The following is a 27,565-nucleotide window of genomic DNA, read 5'->3' as shown; positions in this document are numbered from 1 at the left end:
ATCATCACAATGTTACAAAAAATGAAAAAAGATTCTAAAAAGCAACAATATAAAAATAAAAAAGTAAGCCATTTTGTAGACTATCGAGCAAACATTCAAAAACCATGTTTTCAAATAATGCATAAATGACACAGGAAAATGCTTGCCACACTATCCTAGGAAAAAGAACCAACCAGAACAAAATTAAGCATAATTTTGTTTAAAAAGTACATATATTTTCTCCAATTACCTACATTTTTTGTAATAAGTGAATAAACGTATAATTTGTTTATACTGAAAAAGAAGTAAACTCTGTAAAACTGTAATTCAATATGATAAGTGCTACCGTGAGCATAAACATAATATGCAACTGTGTGATTAAGCAAGGAGCAATTATTCCTTGAAGTGAGGTTACCAGGAGTTTGGTAATAAAAAATTCTTTAGAAAAGAATTTGGCACAATGTATAAACTTGTCAAATGTTGTACACCTGAAGCTAATGTAACACCATGTGTCAACTATACTAAAAATAAATACATAAATAAGTAAATAAATAAATAAAAATTATAAAAAAGAAAAAGAAATAATTTGACTTTATTAGACAAAGTGACTGGCCATAGTGAGCAGAACATCTTCCCATGTAGAGGGATGAATATGGTCAGAACAAGGCACAGGCAAGAGATGTTGAAATGATGAATCTAGAGTGTGGGGTGAGTACAGAAGAGTGTCAAATAGAAGGTTGGTGAAAGGTAAGCTAGCTGGTAATTCTTCCCTGTTACCCTCCTGATATCTTTGGAAGTGTGAATCCTTATGTGACATTCCTCATATGCTCAGTGTGCATTTGTGCCTGTGAGTCCTGAGTAGCAAGTACCATATGCACATTTCATGACATGGAGTAGAAGATGAAGCGGCTGTACCTACATAAGCCTTTACTGATCCAGGTGCTCAGCTTGTCGGAGAGATGGGCAAAACAGCTCTTGACAAAATCCTCAAAGGTCACCGTTGCTAAGGCATTGATGCTGGCAGCCACAGTGCTACAGGAAGAGAGAAGCAAGAACATAGTCCAAGCTAAATAAAGCTGACCAGCCTGCCCCATCAGTCAGGGCAAACAGACAAGGCAGGGCTCTAGAAACAAAAAACAGATGCAGACATATGTCCTTCTTCTGGGACTTCAGGTGAGCTACAGGGACTGCCTACTCACTCTTCAAAGCTGCCTCTGTGCTTTGTGCTCTTTGATTTCTTCAAACTCTAGTGAAGAAGCTTGATGTTCATGCTCTAATACCTACTAATGCCCCTGAACAAGACATTAAATGAATTAGGCAATAAAAAGTTGTGTGTGTGTGTGTGTGTGTATTTAGGTTGGACTTGAAGCAGTGACTATCCTAATCCAGGAATCAGAATCAGTACAGTTTGCCACTCATTAATCATTCATTCATTCATTCATTCATTCATTCATTTCTCCATTCATACCATTTATGCATCTCTTCATTCTAGGTACTAGGCATACAGTGATGAACCGGAAAAACATAGACCTTACACTCTGCAACACAGACATTCAACAACCAACTACACAATTGATCACAGTTGTTAGGAAGGAAAATAAGGTGCTACGAAAGTATGTCTTGCAGGATCTTAAGCTGATATGAAGTTAGGGGATTCTTCCCTTAGGAAATGATGATTAAGATAGGCGCTGAAAGGACCCATGCAAATCGGGAAAAAAGATATTCTAGAGCAAAGGGAAAATTACATTTAAATGCCTCTAGCTGGAAAGCTTATTGCGTTCAACAACCTGAAGCCCCCAGGGTGGTTAGAATGCAATCAGTAAGGGAGAACGGAGCAAAAGGTAGGACGGAAAATGGGCAAAGACTAAAACTACATAAAGATTTGATATTCTCTCTGACTTTTCAACCAGAGTCAAGTCTTGTGGCCCAAAAACTCACTTTGATGACAGAGAACCTGGATGTTGGGGTTTTATTTTCAGAATAGCATGAAAGCTTATTTAATTCCTCATACAGACCAGGAATATTTTAGCTAGTAGAATAGATAACAGTATTAAATTCATGTGATGCAAAATCACAACCACACACAAAAGTTCTGGAAAAGAAACCAGCTGATGAACACAGTCTGGCCATCTGTTTGTAAATTTTCCACTGATATTCAGTAGCTAATTGTTTTATTATCCTCCAGTGTTCATCTGAAGACAAGCTAGAGCTGTGCCAACAACATGGGAGAAATGTCAAACTTTTTCTTTTTTCTGTAATGCAGGATAATGGTATCATTAATTTTAACTGTAGCTTACTTTAGTTGGAATAGTTCCAGGTCCATCGTATGCAAAATTAAAAGTTCCTTTCCTAAGAGGCAGATACAGCAAGTAGAAATTTCCTAAGACCCATTTCTAGAGAATTGAAACTGTAAGTACTTTGAGATACCATTCCTTTTTCCTGAGAGTCAATGCATGGTACGTGTTTCTTGCCATACTCCCCTTCTATCCACCACAGCTCCATGAAAGTCAAATAAGGAAAGTAGGTGTCCAAATAAAAAGAGTCCACATTCCCAACAGTTTTGTCTCAAAATACATCATCTGAAAGTCTCGAACATTAGGGTGACCCTCAAATCCTTTGAGAGAGAGGAAGCAAAACCCTGAATTTGGCCCATATAGAACCTCTGCTGGGTTGCCTTTTTAGTCAGGTATATTATCCGTATGCCAATTTCTCAGATTCTAAAGCTTCTTTAAGATGGTAGAAATCTTTTTAATTTTTCCTATCCCTCAACCACTATCTATTTATTGTATCCCTATTCCTGTCTTTTCCTTTCTCAACTCAACATCCGACTTAAGGTTGTAGCAGAAGGAATCTCTCTATAGCATATACTGTCCACTGTGTCCCTCTCTTAGAAGTTTTGGACTTGAGACCAAAAGAGCCATCCCTTCTCTTACGGGGGAATTATCTGTTGACAACTACATGTTCTCTAATCTGGAGAGACTCAGCCTTTGAGTAAGAGAAAAAGATAAATAAGTAAAGCTCTATAGAGAGGGACAAAATAAAAGCTAGAGTGCCACCCTTCTTTGTGATTGATCCTCTGGTGCTCATTTTTTCTGTCCCGACTTTCCCTGAGATCTTAATCTCAACACCATGGAATAATACCACTTTGTGTTACTGAAGCAAAATCCTAAAAAGAATATTAGCAAAAATAATTCAGTAGTAAACTAAATCAGAATTACACCAGAAGCAAGTTCAAGTCATTATATGAATTCAAGGATATTGCTAATTTGGATATATATCAACATATTAATATGCCAAAAATTAAAGAAACACTTTAAAAATGCCAAAATTTTAATAAAATTCAATATCTCCAATAAAATCTTTCCTAAAAGTAGAATAAGTATATGCATTTTGTTCTTTTTTACGATTTATTAACTTAAATGAATATTCTTTTTTTTAAGCTTTATTTATTTATTTAGAGAGAGAGAGTGGGAGCACAAGCAGGAGGGGCAGGAGAGAGAAAGAGAGAGAATCTCAAGCAGACTCTGTACTCAGTGCACAGCCCAACACAGGGCTCCATCTCAGGACACTTAGATCACGACCTGAGCTGAAACCAAGAGTGGGACACCTAACTGACTGAGCCACCCTGGCGCCCCTTAAATAAGTATTCTTAAATGTAAATAATATCTTTCAAATTGAAACTTGATATCACATTTAATGTTAAAATCTAAGAGCCATTTACTCCTTTTCTCCTCACAAAATCATGCCCTACCACTTATATTCTACTGCAGACCCATCAGAAAGAGAGGGACTTGACCTTACACAGGTTTGACCTTGTACTTGGATACTACTCTATCCCAGCCAGAGGGAAAGCATCCCTTTCCCCCAGCAACCACTCAGCCAATGAAAAGCCACCATGCTTTGAACTCCCGGTTTACTCCAATTGGTCTTTTAGTTCATAACAGCCTTCCCAGCTTACTCCTTTTCTCCTCAAAAAGACAGACATCTCCTTTGTTCCTCACACTCACCTATGGTTTTGCCTCAACTTACTTGTCCCATATTGCAATTCTCTTCTATTCCCCAATAAACCCATTTTTTGCTGGTAAGATCATTGGTGGTTTTTATTTTTAAGGTTAACACTTCTAATGCCTTCCTATTGATCTTCAAATCCAAATTACTTCATAAAGCTTCACAAGTTTCCATCTCATACAACAAAGGAGCACATACAAATGAAGCATTCAGCAGGGCAGCCGACACACAGTAAGTATGCAGTAAGTAGTGGTGATTACGACCACCGTCACCCTTGTCACCTCACTGGCCTTGCCATCACCACTGTCATCATCCTCTACGTCGTCAGAGTGGAGAGTTGTCGACATACTAACCTCAGAGTTCCGCTGAAGGCACAAGCTACAAAGAGTCCGGGCAGTCCTGGCATCGTGGAAAATATCTCCATGACAAAGTATGGCATCAGCTGAAAGAGGTAAAACAAGGTAGGATTAGTGGCCTTAGCAGCAGAGTCTGAAATGTGAAAACATCACTTTTTAGCAAAAGGAGGTGGGAAAAAAAGACAAGAAAATAAAACAGAGGAGTTTGCAAGGACTCAGGTTGTTACATGCTGGCAGTTGAGGTTATGATTAATCAGACTTCATGGACCTGAGGTCCAGCTCCAGCTGGAGGGGAGATGGAGGGGTGGGCAGGGGCAGCTGATATTAGGGAAAAGGGTTGAATGGACTTTAGAAGGTTCAGGAACTTGTTTTATTTCTCCTATGTTTGCAATATATGCCATTTTCTTGCCTGTCTACCCTTAATGTTAGCAGTTAAATCCTAACAACAAATGCTTAAAACTCAACTTCAGGGAATCTAGGAATTATGGTTCTACCTTGTAGTCAGATTTGTGAGAGAGGAGCCCCCCTGGGACAGAGGGGACAGTGAAATATAGAGAGGGGAGAGAAGTGATGGTTCCTCTTGAACACATCCTCCATAAATGGAGTTTTTGAAAGCACTTTTTTAATTTAATTTTATTTTATTATGTTATGTTAATCACCATACATTACATCATTAGTTTTTGATGTAGTGTTCCATGATTCATTGTTTGTGTATAACACCCAGTGCTCCATGCAGTACGTGCCCTCCTTAATACCCATCACCAGGCTAACCCATCCCCCCACCCCCTCCCCTCTAGAACCCTCAGTTTGTTTCTCAGAGTCCGTAGTCTCTCATGGTTCGTCTCCCCCTCCGATTTCCCCCCTTCATTTTTTAATGTAGTATATTGGGGTGATGGCGTTTAAGCTATGATGAGAAGACATGAGCAGAAGCTTTATAGAATTAAAGGTCATTTTCTTCAATTTGAGAATAAAACATCTTTAATCAACCTTGAGACACATAGAAAAAAATAACTGAAAAGCCGCATCAACAACCAAAGCCATGGGTTCAAGCCCAACTTCCACTCTCCCCAGCCTTGCCCTGGCCCCTGGCCCCTGGCCTTATCTTCATGGACAAGGTGAGATACCTTTTTACGTGTCACGCCACCATTTTAGAACCTGGTGTGTGGTGATATCACCCAAGAGAAGAGGAAAGAAATCAACTCTCTTGGGCTTAGGAAGTGGCTTGAGATCCAGGTGGAAAAAAAGGAAGAACCCATATTACTCATTCATGGCCAGAAACCATAACACTCATTATGAACTCACTCATCTCAGCTGTTTCCCCACTGGTCCCAAGGGAACACATACCTGGTCTGGTGCTGAGATAATCCCAGAAGTCCAAGGGTCACAATCTTTGAAGTGGGAGTACATGATTAAGCCAGAGAAGACAGCACACACCAGAATGATCCAGAGACCCAACAAGTTAAAATACAAGGCTCTAGAAAAAAACACAAAGATCTATTGGTAACCTCTACACCATATTATAGTATGATAAAGACATCACTCCATGGTAAAAATTTTGGGGGATTTTTGCTATAAAATAAAATTCCACAGCCTTCAAGAATCATTACACTTTATACATTTGCAATTTTTTTTTGTTTGGGAACGTTACACTTTTAGACTGATGACAAAATTTGAATGAGGTAGATTTTTGATGGCTTTTCTTTTGAAATCAGGAGTTTTTCTGCAAAATCTCAATGTGTGGTGGATGAAATTTCACATACCGATCACTCATATTATATAACATACAGTGATTTTTTCCCCCCACTCAATTCATAAAACTGTCAAAAAGTGAACTTACATTTTAACACCTTTTCTTCCAGAGGGATAATGAGATAAATGTAGAAGTAGACACATTTTGGAAATAATCACTTTGGAGACTGATTTAGATGAAATTTAAAGTTGAGGGTTTTTTTTTTTTCTAAAGATAATAGAAAGTACGCAAAACCTAAGGTCATTTTACCCATATTCTGGGGAGCAATTCGTTTTATTTGTACAACACAGAGATACACTTAATTCCAGTTTGAGTGCTTTGGCAGTCTCCTATGGTTATTTTGTATTCATTGTTGGTTTTTGAAAGTCAAAATATTACTAGTTTTCAGGGTTTTTTTTTTTTAAGATTTTATTTATTTCCTTAGAGAGAGTGTGGGCGGGAGGCAGAGGAAAAGGAAGGGAGAGAATCCCAGGCAGTCTCCACGCCCAGCACAGAGCTCAACACAGGGCTCATCTCAACAACCTTGACATCATGACCTGAGCAGAAATCAAGAGCCAGACGCTTAACCGACTGCACCACCCAGGCGCCCCACTAGTTTTCTTAATCTCAAGGAAGACTTGAAAGTGGGCTGGATTTATATAAACAACCTCATTCTGGGGAGTTTCAAAGGGTCAGGGGAGCAACAGTGGGAATTTTCTTGGATCAAGTCATTGTTCGAAGGGAATCAGATACATCCACATTTAAATGTAAGGACACACATTAATTTCAAAGCCTCCGAAAACCCATACTGTACAGGTGTACCTAGTTTTCAGAAAACCCTTGAGCCAAACTACTCATTTATGAAGCCAATCTGGTTAAATGATTCTCTCATTTGGAAGTTTCTATTTCATACCATTTACATTAGAAAAGGGACTTATCCTAGAAGTTACTTCCTTTAGAGTTTTCTAACAATGTTTCTTGTGGGGTTGTCTTGGTCTGTTTTTGTTTAGAGGGGTTGATTTAAAGACAGCCTTTTGGGAATACAGGTAATACATGAGGTGGCCAATACCTGTTAACTGCACTGATTGTACTCTTGCTATCCTCCCTTCTGGGCCACTTGATTCAAACCTTTACTTAGGCCGCCTCCTAGAGAGCCCTCTCTGACCATCTTCATCTGAAATAGTGCGTTTCTGCTCTCTTACCTGTCTCTACTTCTTATACTGTTTTACATCTTTACAGCACTTATCATTATCTAAAACTGTATAATATATTCATTTGCTTATTATTCGTTTCCCCCACTCAAACAAACACAGTGCTATAGAATTGTGCTGGCACATAGCAGACATGAAGTTATTTTTGGTAATAAATAATTTTTTTAAAGACTTTATTTATTTATTTGACAGACAGAGACAGTGAGAGCAGGAACACAAGCAGGGGGAGTGGGAGAGGGAGAAGCAGGCTTCCCGCGGAGCAGGGAGCCCGATGTGGGACTCGATCCCAGGACCCTGGGATCAGGACCTCAGCCGAAGGCAGACGCTTAATGACTGAGCCACCCAGGCGCCCTTGGTAATAAATAATTGAATGAATGAATGAATGAATGGTAGAAATTCAGTACAATATGATTATATTCCTCATATCATTTATTTTTTTTAAAAGAACTTTGGGCCGTGAATCAGAAGACTTTATCCTCAACAACCATCTGATGTTAGTTAGACAAGTCGTGTGACACTCTGAGGCAGTTATATCATCTGTAAAAAGAGTGTTAGCACACCTGCTCTACTTCTATTATGGGACTAGTATGAGGAATGAGTGAGTTACATTCTGTAAAAAGAGATGTAGGTTATATAGCCATACATTCATACATTATCCAAAACAATTTTAAGCTTCACCAGTCAACTATGGGAAATGAGAAACCAATGGCAAAATTGTATTGAGTGTTAAAGTCCTTGTGTTGTGAATTTGTTTTTCATTAGAAATGGACTTTGATTCTTTATGGAATCTTGTAACTTAAGCCACTTCATTGATTCATTCAAAAAATATTTATCAGGCATCTCTATATACCAGGGTCTTCTAGGTCCCGGGGTAAAGCAACGAGCAAACACAGAACCCACCCTCATGGAGGTTAAATTCTGGGATTGGAAACAAATCATCACTGAAATGAAATAAATGAATGCAATGATTTTAGATGTAAATGAGGAAAATAAACTAAGGCAGTAGGAATAGAACAAAAGTGACTTGTGTGGGTGTGCTCGTCTTAGCCAGGAGATGGGATGGAGATGGGAAGGGACCAGAGAACATGCATCAGCCCCTATTACCCTCATGGCACCTTTTATGATCAGCAATCTTTAAAGATAAACTGGGGTCTAGAAACAAAAGGAGGTGAAGTCAGCTTTCAGGGAGCACATCTAAAATCACATGGTGGGTGATAGTATTTCCAGGTGTGAGGAAGGTAAATAAAGCTTAACATCAATCAGTGATGTGAGTAATTCGTGAGTAAGTAATCCGCATTCCTGGCCATGAAATTATATGCATATATAATGAGTCGCTCCTGGTTTTAACCCATGGACAAGTTCAGTACGAACGTTATGGATCTATTCTCACCTACGTATGTTTCAGGATGTATTTTCCCCAAGTAGCAGAGCTTTCCTTGAACTCTGATGGAATGTTTTAATGACACCAAGCTCTCAGATAATTGAACAGAAGTAGAGCATTTAATCAACATCCTGCACAGCCTCCTAGGTGAGAGCAAACTGGCAGCTGGCTCCGAGTGGCCTCCTGTTGCCCCCATAGTGACCTTGAGGCTTCAGCTGTGTGACAAACGACACATCCCCACTGCGGGCTTCCTTCCACCTGCATGCACTTCAACTGGACTGGCCATTTTGACTGATTTCTCTTTTCTGAACTGTAGTAACTAAATCAATTTGGATTCTCTCAGGGAAGTCTTTTCTAAAGAGAATTTTTATTTTTCCATCTTTCCTTATTCTCACAAAATTCCTGTCATAGCTTTGGTCCTTCCATAGAAGTGGGGATGGGTGGAAGCAGGAGTTGCAATCCTAAATGCTTAGGAAAGTGTGTACATTTTTTCTCCATGAATACCTCTCCTTTTCTGACAGTTTTCATACTCATGCAATAAATTCCAAACCCCAAGCAACTATTATGAATGTAATTGTATCAACTTTTGTTTGATTTAAACTAACTCGCTAAATGAGTCTTAAAGATGCACAAACACGAGCACACACTCGGGAGTACACACTATTATTGTTGTGATGGGGGAAATTAGATATGTTAACAAGAAAAAATAATATAACACAAATACATAAGATTAAAAACAATCTAGATGTAGCAGAGAATTATTGTTTATCTCACCAAAAGATCCTTTTAGAGATACAGTCAACTCTATTTTAAGGCAGAATTTTAAATGAATTTTAATTTTATCTATTTATTTTTGTGAAGTAGGCTCTACACCCAATGTGAAACTTGAACTTACAACCCCAAGATCAAGAGTTACATATTCTACCAACTGAGCCAGCCAAGTACCCCTAAATGAACTTTAATTTTAAAGGAATTTTGAGATCAAAGTCACACTTGATCTTAAATACATTTCCAGTAATTCAGCTATTTGATAAAGTGATGATCTTGTATGGAGGGTTTGTTAACATTTATTGTAACAGGATATGAATATGTTATCAGCAAATTAATGGAATACTAGATAGGCGTTCAATTCTTCCTTCTGCGAGTGTATGAAATATATAAGAAATATAGTCTCTTTTGGAATTCAAGTTACAAAACAGTGAACCATGTCCCAGCAATGTTATCTTCTATTCAGCCTATGCATTGAAATTTTTTTAAAATCTGTTGGGGAAATATTCACAGTAGCCATTTCTCACTCAAAGAAAAGTTAAGGACATCCGACAAATCTGGGGATGCTGGAAATTTGGACAGAACAATGAGGATAAAATGTCCATTTTAGATGCATGTCTAGTTTATTTCTGCCAGGTCTGCAGAATAATACAGAACTTCCTTCAATCCCCATTCTAGAGCACGGGATGCCTTGCAGGGCTTGGAAGAGGCTTCCTAAGCTGTGCCCCTGCTTGGGTCTGTCAGGGCGAGTGCGCCTGGCAAGACTGGTGACTGCCGGCTCGGCGGGAGCTGGGTTCGCAAAAGCCCCATTGTGACTTACCTCATTACCTTGGCTTTCCTTCTTTTAAACCTCTCCTTGGAAAATTTAAGGATATATCCATCACAAGAAAAATAGAAGCTGAATTGATTGAGACCACAGGCTGAATCAAGTTAGTCATAAGGGCTATCTCATCATAGAAACTCTGAGGAGGCAAAACATGCTTTTTACCTCTGCATTGCCCCCCAGGGCACCTAATTTCGCCTAGTAAGTTCTCAGTAAGTGCAGGCAGCAAATGGTGTAGAGAAGAGCAAAGGCAGAGAGACGGAAGTTCAAACCCACTTCCTTGCTGAGATGGGAGTAGTAATGCCTGCCTCAAAAAATTGCTTAGAGGATTAAATAAAATTTTCCATTTCTCTCTGACACACACACATACACACACATACACACACACGCGCGCGCGCGCGCGGAAGCATATAATAAGTACCCAATAAAGGCTAAGAAAACTGAAATATTTATTTATAACTTACAGTTTTGCATGTTTTTCTGTTTTGCAAGAGATGCATCGCTGTATGGTGGACTGATTAACTCCATAGATCCCGAGCCACGTAAAAGTTCCTCCCACTGAGATTGTCCAAAAAGTGTGGCGCCTGAGAGGATCTACATCAAAGCTATGAGGCAGAGAGAATTGAGTGAACAAAGATGTTCCTTTGATCCCCAAATATTATTTTAGTTATCGAGGGTATACTGCTAAATCTTTATAGAACACGAAAAACTAGTATTGGACGTACTCAAATATATTTAGTCGAGATCCATTTGTTGATTGCTCTATGACATTGTGTAATCCACCAGCATGAGCTGATCCTTGAATGAGAACTGTTAAAAATCCCACAATCATGACAATCATCTGAAATGTATCTGTCCACACCACTGCTTTTAATCCTCCCTGAAATGGAGAGAATAGATGTGAGTTCTCAGAAAGGAAGGCTGCAAGTCTTCCAATTCTTTACAACCTCTCTGCTGATGCAATCTTTTCCTTCCTTCCTTCCTTCCTTCCTTCCTTCCTTCCTTCCTTCCTTCCTTCCTTCCTTCCCTCCCACCCTCCCTCCCTCCCTCCTTTCTTTCTTTCTCTCATCTTTCTTTCTTGATCTATGTTATGAAGAATGGGTAGGAATTTACCAGGTACAGAGGACAAGAGAGGGGAACCACATATGTGAAGGATGGAGATGCATGGCTGCCTGGAGAAATGAAAGAATGCTAGAATATATAGATTGAGGCATATACAGAATGCCCAAAGGGAGGTTGCTGAATTTGCTAGAGGCCAGAACACATGGGGTTTGGCAAGGCTACTTAAATGATTTCTTAAGAGCAATGAGAAAGCATTAAAGAGATTTACATGATGAGAGATTTTATTTGTTCGCTTCATATTGGTTTCAAGGGTGGTTGTGTGGATAACAGATTTCTGGACCAAGGAAAAGAAGGAGTGAGAGATATACTCAGAGTTGATTTCAATAGTCTGTGCCCGAGGGCAGAGGTTTGAAGCAGGTTTGCAGCAGGGTAGAGATGGAAAGAAATGGATGGACTTGAAAGATAACTGGGAGGTGAAATCAACACAACTTGTGAATAATTGAATACAGATGATGAGGAAGTGGGGAAATTAAGGATAATCATCTGGGTCTGGCTTATACAAACATGAAGGGTTTTTTTTGTTGTTTTTTGTAAATTTCATGACAGTAAATAAATTTGGGGGAACTGAGATGCTAGAATGCTGAGAAAAAAAGAAAAGAACTAGGAAAGAATGATAGATTCCAGACATTCATGGAGAAAGGAGTTTTAAGAGCTAGACGATGGTCAAAGAGTGAGGTGGGCCAGGCAGACTTTGCGGAGGATAAATCTCACAGCAGAACTCAGGACAGAATGATGAGGGAAGAGGTTAGTGTGTTGGTTATCAAAACTGGATCCTCTGTAGAATACCTTGGGGAATTTGAAAACAAACAAACAAACGCCAATGTCCTAGCACCCAAGGATTCTGAATAAATTGAAGTCTGGGTTGGGATCCAGTCTTAAATATTTTTCTGAAAGCTCTCACAGGGATTCTAAAGTACAATTCTAGTTGAGAACACATGGGCAAGAGGAAAGGAGGCGAGAAAGAGGCTCCTGAAGTAATCCAGGTATAGAATCCCTGAGGATCACAGTGAGATGGAAGGAGCAAATTGGGAAAGAATAAACGAAGTGATATAAAAAAAAAAGTGCTTTGAAAATGAATAAGCATTATGAGAATGGAAGGATGTGGTATTTTTAACATTGAAAAATAGAATTGTCATCCCCAGTTACTCCTCCAGAGTGTCAAGAACTTCTGCGAAAAGATGACAGATTTCATCTTTATCTTGAGAAGAAAGAAGACGTTGGGGTTGTCCCACCATTTCTTTTGTAATTAGAATGCAATTTGATAAATAGACATTAAAGTCCCTGCCTGAGGCACTGTATTTGTATATTGTGTTCACATCCTGACTTGAGGAATAATCAATATTTACCTCCAACCTCCCGAGTAATAGTATTGTGATTTTCTCTAAAGACATTGAGCCTTCTAAATCCAAATCACAACATCAGATTTTAGTGATATGAAGACCAAATGTCACAGAGCTCAGTTTTCAGCAGCTACTTGCTATTGGTTATGCAAAAATATGCATAAACCTTATGCATACTTTTGAATTTCAGCTAGACATGAGGCAAGAGAACAAACCACTTTATCAAATGTACATCAAAAGACAGATTATAGGGGCCTCTGGGTGCCTCAGTTGTTAAGCGTCTGCCTGCAGCTCAGGTCATGATCCCAGGGTCTTGGGATGGAGCCCCGTGTCGGGCTCTCTGTTCAGCGGGCAGCCTGCTTCTCCCTCTCCCACTCCCCCTGCTTGTGTTCCCTCTCTCACTATGTCTCTCTCTGTCAAATAAATAAATAAAACCTTCTAAAAAAAAAAAAAGACAGATTATAGCCACCATGAAAATTTCTGACTCTAACTTCTTTATCTGTGAGACACCCCCCCAAAACACACATATTGACCTATAACCCTGATCGAGCAATGTCACTGATGTATTTAATCAGTCTGTGTTGTTTGAAATCTAATGTTTACTTCACTAGATTGCAAGCCCCTGAATGGCAGGAATCACTTATTGTTTTAATCTCTTCCACCGTTTATCTTGGATACGCAACCATCCGCAGGATGTTAAAGAAACTGCAGCATGAGCACCACATGTTGGACAAATAAGCCACCATTGTAGTGGGGTCCGAAAGCCTGTAGCCTGGCTAGAGAGAGGAAAGATGGGACAGAGGTGCGGTAAGGGATTAGATGGGCGGATTGACTCACATCATGAAAGATTTCCAACACTAGGCTAAGAGGCCTATACTTTATCCTGGGAACAATAGGCAGTGAGAAGAGAATTGGGTCAGTTAAGTGGCATGAAGTAACAGGTGATTAAGATTAATCTTCCAGAGGCATGCGGAGTGGAGAGAAGCACTGAAACCAATTAAGAGGTAGCAAATTTAGTTCATTTTAGCTTATTGCGATTATGACAATATCCAGACTTGTTTCTGACATTACTTTTCATTTCTATTTGTGCCTTCTCTGTTTTTATCCTCTTCTCTTGCTTAAATCACTTGAGGTTTTGTCTTGTTTTAATTCCCTTTTTTCCACTTTGACATTTTGTTTAAATGGGTCCCCTTGAAATTTTGCTACAAATTTTTAAGTTAGAATCTAAATTTAAAGGATGTCTTAATCCCCAACAATTCAAAGATAATAAAATTGTCAACTCTGATTACTGTTTTCTTGATTTACATGCTATTGTTGTCCAAATGAGGGTTATTCTTTTTCTTAATCCCAAAATTACATATAATAATAATAAGTAGAAGTAGCAGTAGTATATTATATTATAAATTATAATATATAATTAGATATGTATGTTATACTATACTATACTATAAAATTACTTTTTTATCATCGAACACCAAAAATTGCTTGACTAGACTTACTAAATGTTTACTATTTTATTTTCTTATCATTACTTCTTCTGTCCAAAACTGGATCATTTTCTTTCTTCCCAAAGTACTTCCTCTAGGTTTTTCTCAGGGAAAGATAGATTAGTGGTAAATTCTCTTGGTTCTTGACAGTTCCTAAAAGTTAGTGTTGCTGAATACACAATTTTAGGTTGACAATTGTTTTCCATCAATGTTTTGAAGATATTATTTCACTGTTTCTGCCTTCCATTATTGTTGCTAAGAAGGCTGCCTTCAGTGTCCCTGGCAATGTGTCTAGTCATCCTTGTATGGATAGATGCCTTGGAGCAACTAATCTGTCACATATGGCCAGACATATAAGGAGCAGGAGCTTATTTTTAACCTAGGTAAGAGATGTGCGTCTGGAATAGAGCTATGGTAGTGAGAATGGAATGGAAAAAAAAAAAAAGACAAAACTCTGTAGTGCAAAAGAAATGGTGGGAATTGTGTGTATGAAAAGGACATTTTTAAATTGTATTATTTCATGATCTATGTTCAAAGAGTATCTGATATGCACACAATACCAAAATATCTGGATGGTCGGCTCAATGATAATATAAGATTACTTTGTTTTTCTCTATAGAGGAGGAAAGAAAATCCAGCTTTCTGAAAACCAGTGCCATATTTTTAACTGGTTACTTACAGCCTCTGTCTATGGATGCCAATGATTCAGAAGAATAAAGCTTCCCATTGCAAAACATGATAAATAATAGGTGCTCAATGAATGTTTGTGGAACTAAACAGATTTTAACAATTACATAAATATGTTGCCAATACCACCCAGATTCCTTGATGAAAAACTGAGCATGTGTTAAGCCAAATGGTACTATAATGCAAGCTTATCCATAAATAAGAAAAAACAACAAGCTGTGGAATCCTCAAGTTTACAAAATACCAGCTATCCTTGATCATTCATATATGCATTGTGCATTTCTCAATCACTAGACAGTGAAGTATATGCTATCTAGGGTTCATAATTACTGTTAACAGGCACATTGTTTTCTTGGCAGTTGCACATGGTCACTTATCCTCTGAGCAAGAAGGGATTTCTTCCATGAAATCTTTTCTTTGCCATGGCTTTCTCAAATGAGCCCAGAATCCAATTCTGCTAATGGCACTGAAAGAATTTTAAATAAAAGAACAGCACCTTCCTCAGGAAACTGTGACAGAGAAGCCAGCAAATTGCTCTTTAATTTTGCAATAGCAATTTCTGCTATAATTAGATGCCCTGTTGTTGGAGGTTTGCCCTTATCCCATATTAGGAGATGGTGCTAAATACTTTTTCACAGTTAGATACATACCAGGGTACAGTAGAATGTGCAAACAATTCCTGTTGCAAACACAGAGCCCCAGAGATCAAACCCAGTCACTAGAAAAGAAGAAAAAATATGAAAGAAGTTTCTCTGAGAAAAGTAGAAGATCAAGGTTTATGAGAAAAAAGTCACAATATTTTTGTCAGCGTTCTTTGTGGGCAAATTGAAATCAAATTAGAATTTTCTCTTACTACATTCACCTCTGATAAAGACTGTTTTATTACAGTGTTATACTTCAACTCAGTCTATAATTTTTAGGTAATGTTAAAAGCCAAATCTTTCCTCCTAAAATTCTGTTGCTTCTGGTCTTTGCACCAACTGTTTGTTTGCTTTTTCTTAACGAAGTTAGTCTGAGTACTTTGAAACCACCTAAACATCAGCCTTGAATAAATGTGTCTCAATATAAGCACAGAGCATGATTAAATTGAATATCGAAGACTTCTAATATTATAGGTATTATTATGAAATTTATCTTAATCTTTTTTTAATTCTTGTTTCTAGGATTCTATTCCCTCAAAAAGGTCAAATATAAGTTTTAAAATAATTACTATGAGTACCTTTTACTCCTGTATTCAGATTATCGACTTCATGAAATCCCTGAGACGGGATCATACATTATAAACGTCTTTAGTGGTTGTGTGTAGGCAATACCAAAACTGCCATCATTTCAGTGATTAAAAAACAGGCAAACAAACAACCAAATGACAATCAAACTGGGTGTTTGAAACCTTGTGGGCAAATCAAGTAACTAATTCTTTACCTTCTTTTCTCTTTTTTTGTTTTTTTAGATTTTATTTAAATTCAAGTTAGTTAACATATAGTATATTATTAGTGTCCGGGGGTAGAATTTAGTGATTCATCAGTTACATATTACACCCAGCGCTATTTTCAATGTTTGATTTTTGGAGCTCTCTATCATGATGACTACAGTAATTGCAGCCCCCTAACCACAGGAATGTCTCCCCAACAAGATGGATGTATATCTCTCAAGGTGAGAATGTAAGCATAAAAAGATGAAGAGTATCCAAGGGAGCATCAGTGACTCACCTTGATTGAGTGCTAGCGCAGGTGCATACACCACCACTCCTGTGTAGAGAATCTGTTGGGGAAGCAAGAGTCAAGTGAACAGTGTGAAAAGTGACACAGAAGGGAAAGCTGCCTCAAAGTTTCCTTATTGACCTTAGAGGGGTATTTCCTTCATCATGTCACTAAACATGTCATTGGCAACCACTCTAATCTTGAAATCGTTGATTACTGTCATTAGTGTGCAAAGCGGTTAATAAGCATTTGATGGAGGAAGAGCATTGGACTTTTAAAACTGTTGTGAATTTTGAGACTTTATGGCTAGATATGGGGTATTTCTGAAGGAAACAAAGATAGACTTCAAGGTAAGGTTTTGGTTCAGCCTTTCTCTACCCACCCCCGCCCCCACGTGTAGGTCACAATGACTCAACCTCATTTCAGCATGCCGCTAAAATACGGATTTTCGAACGGAGGCAGTACGGCCCAGGGAAGACGAACGTGGGTGATCTACTTCATGAGTACATCTTTGGACTCCCAGGGTTGCAGCCACTATGCTGAAGGAAGTAGGTGCTGTCTCATTTTTATTTTAAATGGGATTTCACCATTTACAGATTCCTGTGAGGGTTTTAGCAGGCAAAAGTGTAGGAGCAGTTCAGGGAGCACTGCTTTCCTCCTTTTCTCTCTCTTAAATCCTTCAGTCAGTGATCCTTCAGTGGGAGTTTTGATTAAGAAAGGGAAGAAGGTTATTTTCCAGCAGAAAGTACATTGTGAGTTGTAAGAAGCATACCAACAGTGTGCCCCACAGGTGACCCTGGGGTACAGCATGAAGGCACCCAGAGCTAGGAAGCAGGACAGGAGTCCCAAAGGGGAGAATGGGAGTATTGTCTTTTTTTTTTTTTTTTTGGAGTATTGTCTTAAAATGACTTTCAACAAAATGGGCATTTCTGGTTCAACGCAGTTAACTAGTGAAAACCAGTTATTGGACCATTTCAAACCCAAAGCAATGTGCTTTTAATGCTATCTTTTTCCTTTGTGGTTTATAATATACATTTGTTTTTTATTTATTATTTGGATGAATATACGTGGTCTGTACAATGTGGGTAACTTTCAATGTAATCACATGTCTCGAAAGTGCTATCCTTGGAAGAAAGTAGTTTCTTCTTAGTGCTAGGTCTGTCCCTTGGTTGCATTCATTGGCCTCCCCACCCCGGAGTAAACAAACCCATATCTTGTCACCCCACACTTCCCACATCTGTAGCAGCCCTTCCCCCTTACCGTCTGCACAATATAGATGACAGTGGCCGCATAGCGCACTGGTTTATTGAATCGTAGTTGTAAGTACTAGAAAGAACAGAGAGAAGGACAAGCAAAGAGTCAGTGAGTTATTTACATAAGAGCTGCTAAGAAGGTTCTTTTCTCTTGTATTCCTTTATGTCTAGTGCTTTGGATTTATAATATGACTTTATGCTATATATACTTGAGAGAACCAGAAAAATATGGATTGTTTGAAGTCAAAGAAATACCAGAGCTCTATTAAAGCTCAATTCTTGCTTAAGCTTCTCATGATAGAGAAAATAAATACTTTTTATTTTTAAATTTTTGTTGTTTGAATAAAAATTCAGAACCTCTGGCTTTCTACCCAGGGGTCTTCCTACTGACTATACTGAAGCCACTGTTTCCTTTTATATCCCATTCCCCCCAGTTTAGCCCAGACCTATATTCCCTCTTTCCCAGGTGACTCCCTCTAATTCCAATCCTTGCCCAACCATTCCATCAACCACACATCTGCCACATTGGTTCTCCTAGAGCAAGGCTCTAATCATGTTGCTCTTTTTCTTAAAACCTTCAGTGACTCTCTATCATTGACAAAGTGTACACCCCACACTTGATATTCTCTACTGTCTGATCTATACCCTTCCTAAGTCACACCACTAGCCCTCCCTTTGTTTATTCTCCACATAAAATCACTGTGTGTTTTTCAATCAACATGCTTTGTACTTCTCAGACTTTTGTTTTCTTTGCCCTCCTCAACCCTTACCCTAAGAAAATAACTATCTTATTTGTAGACCTTCCTTCTTCAGACGATAGATTTAGTACACTGTGAGTCAGTCCAGTGGGTGTGTGACTGAGGGCACCAGATATAAGGAAAATATTCTTAAAGAGGTAAAGAAGTCAGTGAGGAGTCAAGTCTCAGATGTCATAGGATGGAAAATGATGCAAAACTTTTGCGGTGAGGACAACTTAGGTTCAAATCATACACCTTTGGAGGGATTCATTTAATGCACTAAACAATGGCTTTCTTTTCTAAAATTGGTGCTTATAAGGCTCCAGTGACATAGTATATGATAATGCCAAGTACAAGCACAAGAATATAGTGGGATCTTAGTGACTGTAACAGTCACTGTGAGTGCAATGCCTGAGTTTACTGGCGCTCACTATTCCAGTACATGCTGATGGCTTCTAAATGCACCTGTGATCATTTGCTTAAGGGCTTTATTTCAGCCCTTGCACGGGGCAGGCTAGAAGTGCCCGGGGGTGTTATCATTGGCTGAAAGCCAGTGACCCAAGGGAGTTAGACAAAAAATATTCAGGCTTCTTTGCCGGTCAGGAAGGACAACCTTGAGACATGATCTGTATGTCTTCCAGAGGTCCCCAGTGAGACTGAACCTCAATTGCTCACAGTAGTAATCTGTTCAAAAACACACCTTTTATTGGCTTCATGTCCTTCCATATTTTAATTGCCACTTACCTACCAATGTTAAATGAAATACTTCCCCCAAAATGACTTGCATTCAAATCCTTGTCTCAGGGTTTGCTTCTGGGGGAACATAACTTAAACCAAATATAATGTAAGTGGTGACTTTAAAAATGCTTGTGTAAAAAGTTGTGTCCTGCTGATGGGAACTTTTTTGCCCCGTGACATAAAAGAACTCAAGACAGGCTGCTGGAGGATAAGGCCAAGTGTGATATAAACAATTTGTCTCATCTGAGTTCCTCTAGACCTACCAGCCACTAGCTAATGCATTAGCTGATGGCGGTCATATACAAGGCCACAGTGAGACCAGGAGGAGAACCTTACTATTTTACTGGACCCTACTGAGCCCACACCAAATTGCTGACCCATAGAATTGTGAGCAAATAAAATTGCTGTTCTAAGAAATTTTGGGGGGTGGGGAGGGTGATATGTTACACAACAATACATAAGTAATATAAAAATTGGTACCAGGAGTGGAGAAATGTTGTAACAAAGCCCCAGAATAATGCGGTATTGGCTTTGGGGCTGGGTGGCACCTGAGGTTTGGGAAAGCAAAGGGGAAATTATTCCCCAAAAATGGAAAGATAATGAGGAAACTGCTATAGGAATCTTCACAAAGTCAAGGGTTTTAACATTTCACTTTAGTTACACTAAATTCAGCCAATTCAGTCCAACTGGAGAGGCAGTACCGAGAAAAAGATATGTGAAAAAAAATAAAAGAAGTGGTTCAGAAGTAAGACTCCCTGAATTTTAGTTTGAGCTTTGCCACTGTGACCTAAGCCTTTGGTTTCTCATCCATGAAAGAAGAGAGACAATTCCAACTGTGTAATAATCCACCTGAAAGAATGTATTTACCCAGCCTTTCAATTACTCCCTCCCTCACTCAGTGGTCCTCTTGGGTGTGTATTTATCTATCACTACAATCAGAAGTAAAAATGGAAGTTCAACCAAAGAGTCGCATGCTTCATGCTTGCATTTGAAAAAAATTGCACAGGTAACACTTCCCATCATTGTATTTGATTATTTTCAAAACCCCAGGCCTGATAGAACCATATTCTCTTCCATCTTAGTGAATAATAAGTCCACTTCTCATGTTGGTTCAAACTCAGATACCATGGATCCATTCTTTACTCCTCTCTTTCTCTCACTCCTCACATCAACTTCATAAAGGAACCCTGGTGCCCAAGTCCCACTCTCAGAATAGAGCCACTTGCATCATCTCCTCTGTAGCTACTGTAATACCATCAGCTCTTGTCTGGGCTACAGCAGGAGCCTCTTAACTAGACCCCCTGCTACAGCAGTCAAAACCCCAGACTCATTGCCAACATCCAGCTAGAGCAACACTCAAGATGCAAATCACATCATGTCACTCCTCTGCCCAAACACTGTCATGACCCACCTCATGGAGAGTAGAAGTCAAGTCTTACAATGACCTAAAGGCTTTATAACATTGGCTCAAACCTTCTCAGACCCTGAATATCCATCTTAAATGAAACATTTTGTAGCATCATTTACTGTGCTGGAATAATATTCGATAATGACATCTTATGCACATCTAATTTTTGAAAGCTTAAATTACTACAACACCACAAATATAATTTAAAGGAGAAATAAAAGGAAAGAAATTTACCCCCCACAGTATGTCATCTATAATGTTTAGAAACCACCGTAAAAGATGATATTAAAAAACAGTAGCCTGGGGCGCCTGGGTGGCTCAGTTGGTTAAGCGACTGCCTTCGGCTCAGGTCATGATCCTGGAGTTCCGGGATCCGCATCCGGCTCCCTGCTCAGCAGGGAGTCTGCTTCTCCCTCTGACCCTCCCCACTCTCATGTGCTCTCTCTCTCTCATTCTCTCTCTCAAATAAAATAAATAAAATCTTAAAAAAAAACAGTAGCCTGTGCATTATTATAATGAAAAAATTTGGATTAAAGAGAATTAAGCAGTTCAGAACCCGTTTAGTTTAAGAAGTCCAAGAAAAATGAGGAAGCAGGCAGACACCAGCCTGAATAAGAACAGACTAGATTTATTAGTGTGTGCTGAGAGAAAGAAGGCAATAACTAATGCCAAACCATCCCTTCTATGGAGATAATGAAGCTGTATGACACTGCAAATGAGCTGAGCCTAATCTATAACGTGAGGGTAAGAACGATCCCTCATGCTTTGACATGGGACAGGCTAGTGATAAAGTTGTGCAGATGGCACATCTTGGTCTTGAAATCCCACTGTATATCAAAGAATTTAAATCAGTTGGCTATGTTAGTCACCATACAATACATTATTAGTTTTTGATGTGGTGATCCATGATTCATTGATTTCATATAATGTAACATAATAAAATTAAATAAAATTAAATTAAATAAAAAAATAAAATTTTTTTAAAAATTAAAAGAAGAATATAAAAAAATAATAAATCAGTTGGCTATCGCTGTATAATACTCACCCTGAAACTCATTGGCTTAAAAACAAAGGATTGAATCAACTATACTGCAATTTAAAAAATAAAATAAAAATAAAAAAATAAATGTAAAAAAGAATTTCATATATTTCATAAATTTGCGGATTGGCTGGGTTATTTCTCTACTTGCTTCCCGAGGGCCCTCATGAGACTGCGATCAGCTGAAAGTTCAGCTGGGTGAGAAGGTCCACGTGGCTTCACTCACATGTCTGCTAGTTGTGTTGGCTATTGGCTAGGGTGCCTCTGTTCTCCTCTGTGTGTCTGCTCATCCTCCAGAAGACGGACCAGCTAGCCCAGCTTCCTGATATGGCAGTGCCAGGACAGCCTTCCAAGAGGGCAAAAGCAGAACCTATATACAATCATGAGGCCTAGGCTCCAAATTCACACATCGCTTCTGCCACATTCTGTTGGTCAAAGCAAGTCACAAGGCCATCCCAGATTCAAGGGGTAGAAAAATAGACTCCACCTCTTTCAGTCCTTAGTACTTTAAAAGACCCTGGAAAGAATGTCTATGGATGGTAACAGGGAATGGAGGATGAACAAAGAAACTTAACACATTCAAGCTTCTCTAAAGAGCTCAAGTGGTATAAATTTGGGGATAGTAACCACACAAACAACAATAATAATAAATAATAATATAAAACTCTTATGTGGCATTTACCATTTGTCAGGTTCTGTTAAAAGTATTTGCATGTAATACCTCGATTACTCATCACAGACATCCGGTGAGACGGTTCCTTTTATTATCACTATTCCACATATGTGGAAATCAGGCACAGAGAAGCTAAGCAATTTTCCCAGTCATGCCACTGATGGGTGGCAGTGTTGGCATTTAAAGCCAAATAGTCAGGAGGTCATGCTTTTAATCCTTGTGCCTTCTGCCAATTCTTATAAAGCAAAAGGCAATCCCCAAATCGTCCCTTATGTACTTTACATAATCGGTAGTCCTTATTATTAGGGTACTAAAAATTTAAAAATATGTAGAGGGCAACAAACTTTATAAATTAAATTCAATGAAACACTTACATTTCCTATAACTGTATTAACTTAATAATTAAAAGGCAGTCTCAAATATCCTCAGTCACATATTTGCAATTGGTTTAAGGAAGTAACTGAACTGCTTTACTAAAACCAGTTACAACGAACTGGGTATTGAGTAGCACATCTGGAATAGATTGCTCAGTAAAGGTTTCAATAATTTCAAGAGAATGTTTTTATTCCATTCTAATTTTAGGGAAATAGACTAATTTATAGTGTGTGTGTATAACTTCTTATTTTAAAAAAGTTAACATTATTGGGCACCTCGGTAGCTTAGGTGATTAAGCGGCTGCCTTCGGCTCAGGTCATGATCCCAGGGTTCTGGGATCAAGCTCCGTGTTGGGCTCCCTGCTTAGCATGGAGTCTTCTCCCTCTCCCTTTGCCCCACTCCCCAGCTCATGCTCTCTCTCTCAAATAAATAAATAAAATCTTTTTAAAAAAAAGTTAACATTATTATGTAGCAAAGTACTACTAATTTCTATTTGCAGTAGGTTTTGAACATGAGGGCATTAAAAAATTTCTAAGTATGTGGTGGTACAATTATTCATTGCATATTATGTGCCTTACATACTGCAAGACACCTGGTGTCCCTGCTCAGGCCCCCTAAACTCAAGTAGTGCCCCCCACTCATTTTGACAACCAAATTACCCTATAAATATTCAAAGCCCCCTGTGTCTGACACCACACCCACTGGAACTGCTACTCCACCGAGTGGGGCCCCCCACCTCTTTGATCTCATCTCTTGCCTTTCTCCCCTTGGCTCACTCTTCTCCAAGCACACCGATTTCTTTGCTGTCCTTCAAACATGCTAATCACATTCCCCTTTTAGGGCCTTCGCATCTGTGGTTACTTTAGCTTGGGATGTTCTTCCCCTCCCATGGTGCAATTGCTTGCTTTATCCGGGTCCCCAATTAAATGCCCAATTATCCCTCAAGTCTCACCTAACCACCCCATATGAATTGTCGGCATTCTCCACCCAAAGCAGAACTACATTCTACCTTATCTTATTTACTTTTTCTCTATTGCACTTAGTAGGGCAGGATAGCATTTTGATTCAGCATGCCATCTCTAAAGTTAGACGGCTCAGGTTTGAAAAACGGCCACTTGTTAGCTGTGTGACATTGGGCAAGTTACTTAACTCTATGTGCCTCATGTTTCTAGTCTGTTAAATGGGGATGATAATAATAGAACCTATCGAAGAAGGTGATTTGAAGGCCAAATGATTTAATCATGTAAAGTAGCTAGAGCAGTGTTCAGCGCAAAGTCAAATAGCAAACACTTTTCTGTTATGATTGTCTTACATGGAATGTTTCTTGATCACCTTCTCTGCTATAAAGTAAGTTCCATGAGAGCAGGGGTTTGGTTTAATACTTTATCTTCAGGGTCTAGAGTGTTCCCGGAACATAGAAGATGCTTAATGAGTATCGAATGGATTATGGAATTGGTTGTAAAAATGATTTTCCTCATTTGGGTAGTTTATTTTTTTTAATAATTTAAAAAGCTCTTTTACACTTAACTAAACCTCTGCGAAAGAAGGGAGGTATTATTTTCTGCGTCAAAACCTGAGCTGATAAATACTTAGTAACTTGTACAAAGTCATCCTATTATTAAGCAATGGACTTTGAAATCAAACTCCCATTTTCTGACTCTTCTCTTTCTCTCTCTGTCTTCCTCGCTCTAGCAGTTACTGACTCAATTCTTTTTAAAATGCCAGCAATGCATTTGGGAGTCAAACCTTAATAACTGAATGGAAAAACCTAAGATATATTTATGTTTTCAGAAGTACACTAATGAGCAGCGAGGATATGTGCATATATATTGTAGGACTAACCATAAATTGAGTCGTTTCCCCTTGAATTACATCCCAGACAGTAGCTGTTGCATTACCTAATTCCAGTCACCTACTTTTGGTAGGGAGGGGAGTTTCAGACTGGATATATGATTATGATTATCTGCAGAATCACAAGTTTTAAAACCTTCTGTAAAGTGTTCCTTTGCCGAAGTGGCTTTTGAAGTCCAGAGTATCCTTTATAATCATTTAGTTTAAAGAGTTAAAAAAAAAAAAGAGGTCTGTTAAGAGTCCTCTGCTGTGACTTGGTAGGGATGGTGTTGGATAAGGAAAATAAACACCTTTCTCATAGAAACTGATTTATGATCATGCTTAAATATTGGACATGCAAATTCAGTTTTTAACATGCTATTTTTCTTGAGAAGTATTGCAAAATCATGCCTCATTTTGTTTTCATCCACATAAACCCCATATATATATCATTTAGCAATTCCCTCCCATTAAAATGTTTTCTAATTTTTTTAAAAACATTACCATTTCTCCACTGGTAGGAATAACCTATATTAAAGTACTCAGTTCTAGTATGTGACAGAAAGGGATAAAGATGAAATGGGTTCTCAGTAGGCCTTATCTACTCTACAATCTTGACTAAGCCATTTATCTCAGTCTCAGTTTTCTTATCTGGAAAATGACAATATTTACAGTGTATGTTCTGCTTGCTTTTCAGAAGACTGATGTGAATAAAACAAATATTTTCAGCTCTCTTTCATTGAGACTCTCCTACAAGTCAGACAATGCATTAGGGGTTTACAGATAGGTTCTCATCTAATCATTGAGATACCCTTGTCAGATTGGCTCCATATTTTCATTCTACAGATGGAAAAACTATTGTGTGTCCAAACATAAGCTTTTCCCAATAATAAGTATTTTGGTTTTTTTTAAAGATTTTATTTATTTATTTGACAGAGAGAGACATAGCGAGAGAGAGAACACAAGCAGGGGGAGAGGGAGAGGGAGAAGCAGGCTTCCCACAGAGCAGGGAACCCGATGTGGGACCCGATCCCAGGACCCTGAGATCATGACCTGAGCCGAAGGTAGACGCTTAACGACTGAGCCACCCAGGCACCCACAACGAAATGTGTTTTTACCATGATGCATCATCATCCCGAAAATAAATCTGCTTCTCAACTATCCCGTGTTATTAAGACCATGTGTATTATTAGAGAGTGGGGAAAAAAAAAGTCCAAGGGGAGAGAAAATAGCAACTCTTTCCAAAATGAAGAAAAATAGAAGAGTTGTCTTACCTCGTAGGTGCTGGTGATGCCAGATCTGTAGAACACGGGGACAAAGAGTTCTGACGTGAGGATGATGACAAGTGCATACGCGATGAAGAAGAGCATGAAGGATGCCCCAAAGCGGTACACCTCGGAGGGGGCCCCCAGGACAGTGACAGCTGACATGAAGCTGGCTGTGAGAGACAACGCTACAGGGCCAAAGCTCATTTGCCTTCCCCCGACCAGGAACTCCCTTGAAGTCGCCTTTTTCCTCTCCTTAATAGCAAAGAACACACCAATTCCAGAGGAAATGACAAAGAGGGCTGCAAATACAACATAATCCCAAACTGTGAAGCTCTTCACCTCCATGCTGGGAAGTATGGCACCAGAGAGTTGCTTCAACCAGATCTCAGGGAGAAGTTGTTTCCAAAAGCAAAGCTCAGGGCAGTAGATGTTTTTGCCAAGAGAAGAAACTGTGATTTTGGGAAGAGAATGATGACCACAGGCACTTCAGTGGAACTTCAGACACCAAACTGTACTCGGGGAAGACCTCAGAAGTTGACGACAAAGAAGAATCTGGTAATGGTATTGGTACCAGCAGATGAGAACTTGAAATCTGACCCGGCCGGGAGCTGTCTGTTCCCCTACTAAAGCATGTGCCAGAGAAGGAATTCAGATGTGTTCTGAAATTAATAACCATGGGGGTGGAATGGACTTGCCAGATAACATGCTCTTTTATCTTCTAGATTTTTTTGATTTAAGGTTAAACATTATCGAGGGAAAAATGGAAGTGATACAAGTTGACCATCTCAGCATTTTTAATTAGTAAAATGGAATCTGCAATATGCAACATCACCCTCACGGGTTGTCCTTTACCTGAATAAGGGAGGGTGGTGGAGGGGTACCTGTAATTTTCCGAGGCTGTGGGTGTGGAAGGAAAAGAGTAGAGGACTGCCAATCAAGAGACCTTTGCTCAAGTTGGCTCAGTTGTAAGCAAGCTGTGTAATTGTTGGCAAATCATTTAACCTTTCTGAGCTTCAACTGGAACATGGGGGTATTAAGACCTTAACGGGTTATTAGAGTCTTTAAGTGTCTCAAACTTTCTACCCTCTTTTCTCTGATCTGTAAAATGAAAGTTACTAATATCTACCTCATTGGCTATTATTGGTGTTTAGAGCAGAGCCCTCCTGAACATAATAGTTGATTCTCTCTCGACTCAGAAAATGGACTGTAGTCCTCTGTTTTATCTCCCTGTCTCTCCTTCGTGTTTGGTATTTACAACACTTGCACTCGTAGGCCAAGTCAGAGTTAGTTTAGGACAAATGAGAAAAGGTAGGTGAAAATCCAGTTATAGATTCCCGTTTCTGTTCTTGTTAGAGGGTCAATTGTCCTGAAGTATCCCCACTAAGCCTTTGGGGGACAATTTCTCTATTGTTCTCTATTGTTCATAGTTCTCCTCTTTCTCAATGACCTTCCCTGAGACCTAGCTCTACAAAGCCTGGTTATTCCATGAGATCTAGTTCCTGTCTCCTCTGCTCTGTGAAGCCTTCCTTGACTCACACCTGCCCTCTCCACCCCAGCTCCTGTGAGAAGCAGCCTCCCTTGGTACTCACTTTGAACTCTGAGAGTATCCTCAGCTATTTTAAAGAACCTCTATATATGTGTCTGTATAAGGCG

The 27,565-nt window shown here is 39.0% G+C and overlaps 1 protein-coding gene across 1 annotated transcript in view; it reads right to left on the bottom strand.

Annotated features, from left to right (window-relative positions):
• The window catches only part of SLC5A12 (solute carrier family 5 member 12), a 51,159-nt gene extending 24,902 nt beyond the window's left edge, over positions 1 to 26,257 (bottom strand). The window contains exons 1-9 of the mRNA XM_028117741.1: positions 25,919 to 26,257; positions 17,852 to 17,917; positions 16,601 to 16,652; positions 15,542 to 15,609; positions 10,981 to 11,135; positions 10,720 to 10,860; positions 5,688 to 5,817; positions 4,341 to 4,429; positions 899 to 1,011 (exon numbers count right to left, since the gene is read on the bottom strand). Coding sequence (XP_027973542.1) covers positions 899 to 1,011; positions 4,341 to 4,429; positions 5,688 to 5,817; positions 10,720 to 10,860; positions 10,981 to 11,135; positions 15,542 to 15,609; positions 16,601 to 16,652; positions 17,852 to 17,917; positions 25,919 to 26,257 — 1,153 coding nt within the window. The remainder of the gene's footprint in view (positions 1 to 898; positions 1,012 to 4,340; positions 4,430 to 5,687; positions 5,818 to 10,719; positions 10,861 to 10,980; positions 11,136 to 15,541; positions 15,610 to 16,600; positions 16,653 to 17,851; positions 17,918 to 25,918) is intronic.
• Between the last annotated feature and the right edge of the window lie 1,308 nt (positions 26,258 to 27,565).

The sequence above is a fragment of the Eumetopias jubatus genome, unplaced genomic scaffold (genome assembly GCF_037043125.1).
Source record: "Eumetopias jubatus isolate StellerSeaLion01/CBP00866 unplaced genomic scaffold, mEumJub1_p1.0 scaffold_13, whole genome shotgun sequence".
Lineage (NCBI taxonomy): Eukaryota > Metazoa > Chordata > Mammalia > Carnivora > Otariidae > Eumetopias > Eumetopias jubatus.
Note: the sequence above shows the minus strand (reverse complement) of the source record. Positions and strands in the feature narration are given on the sequence as shown.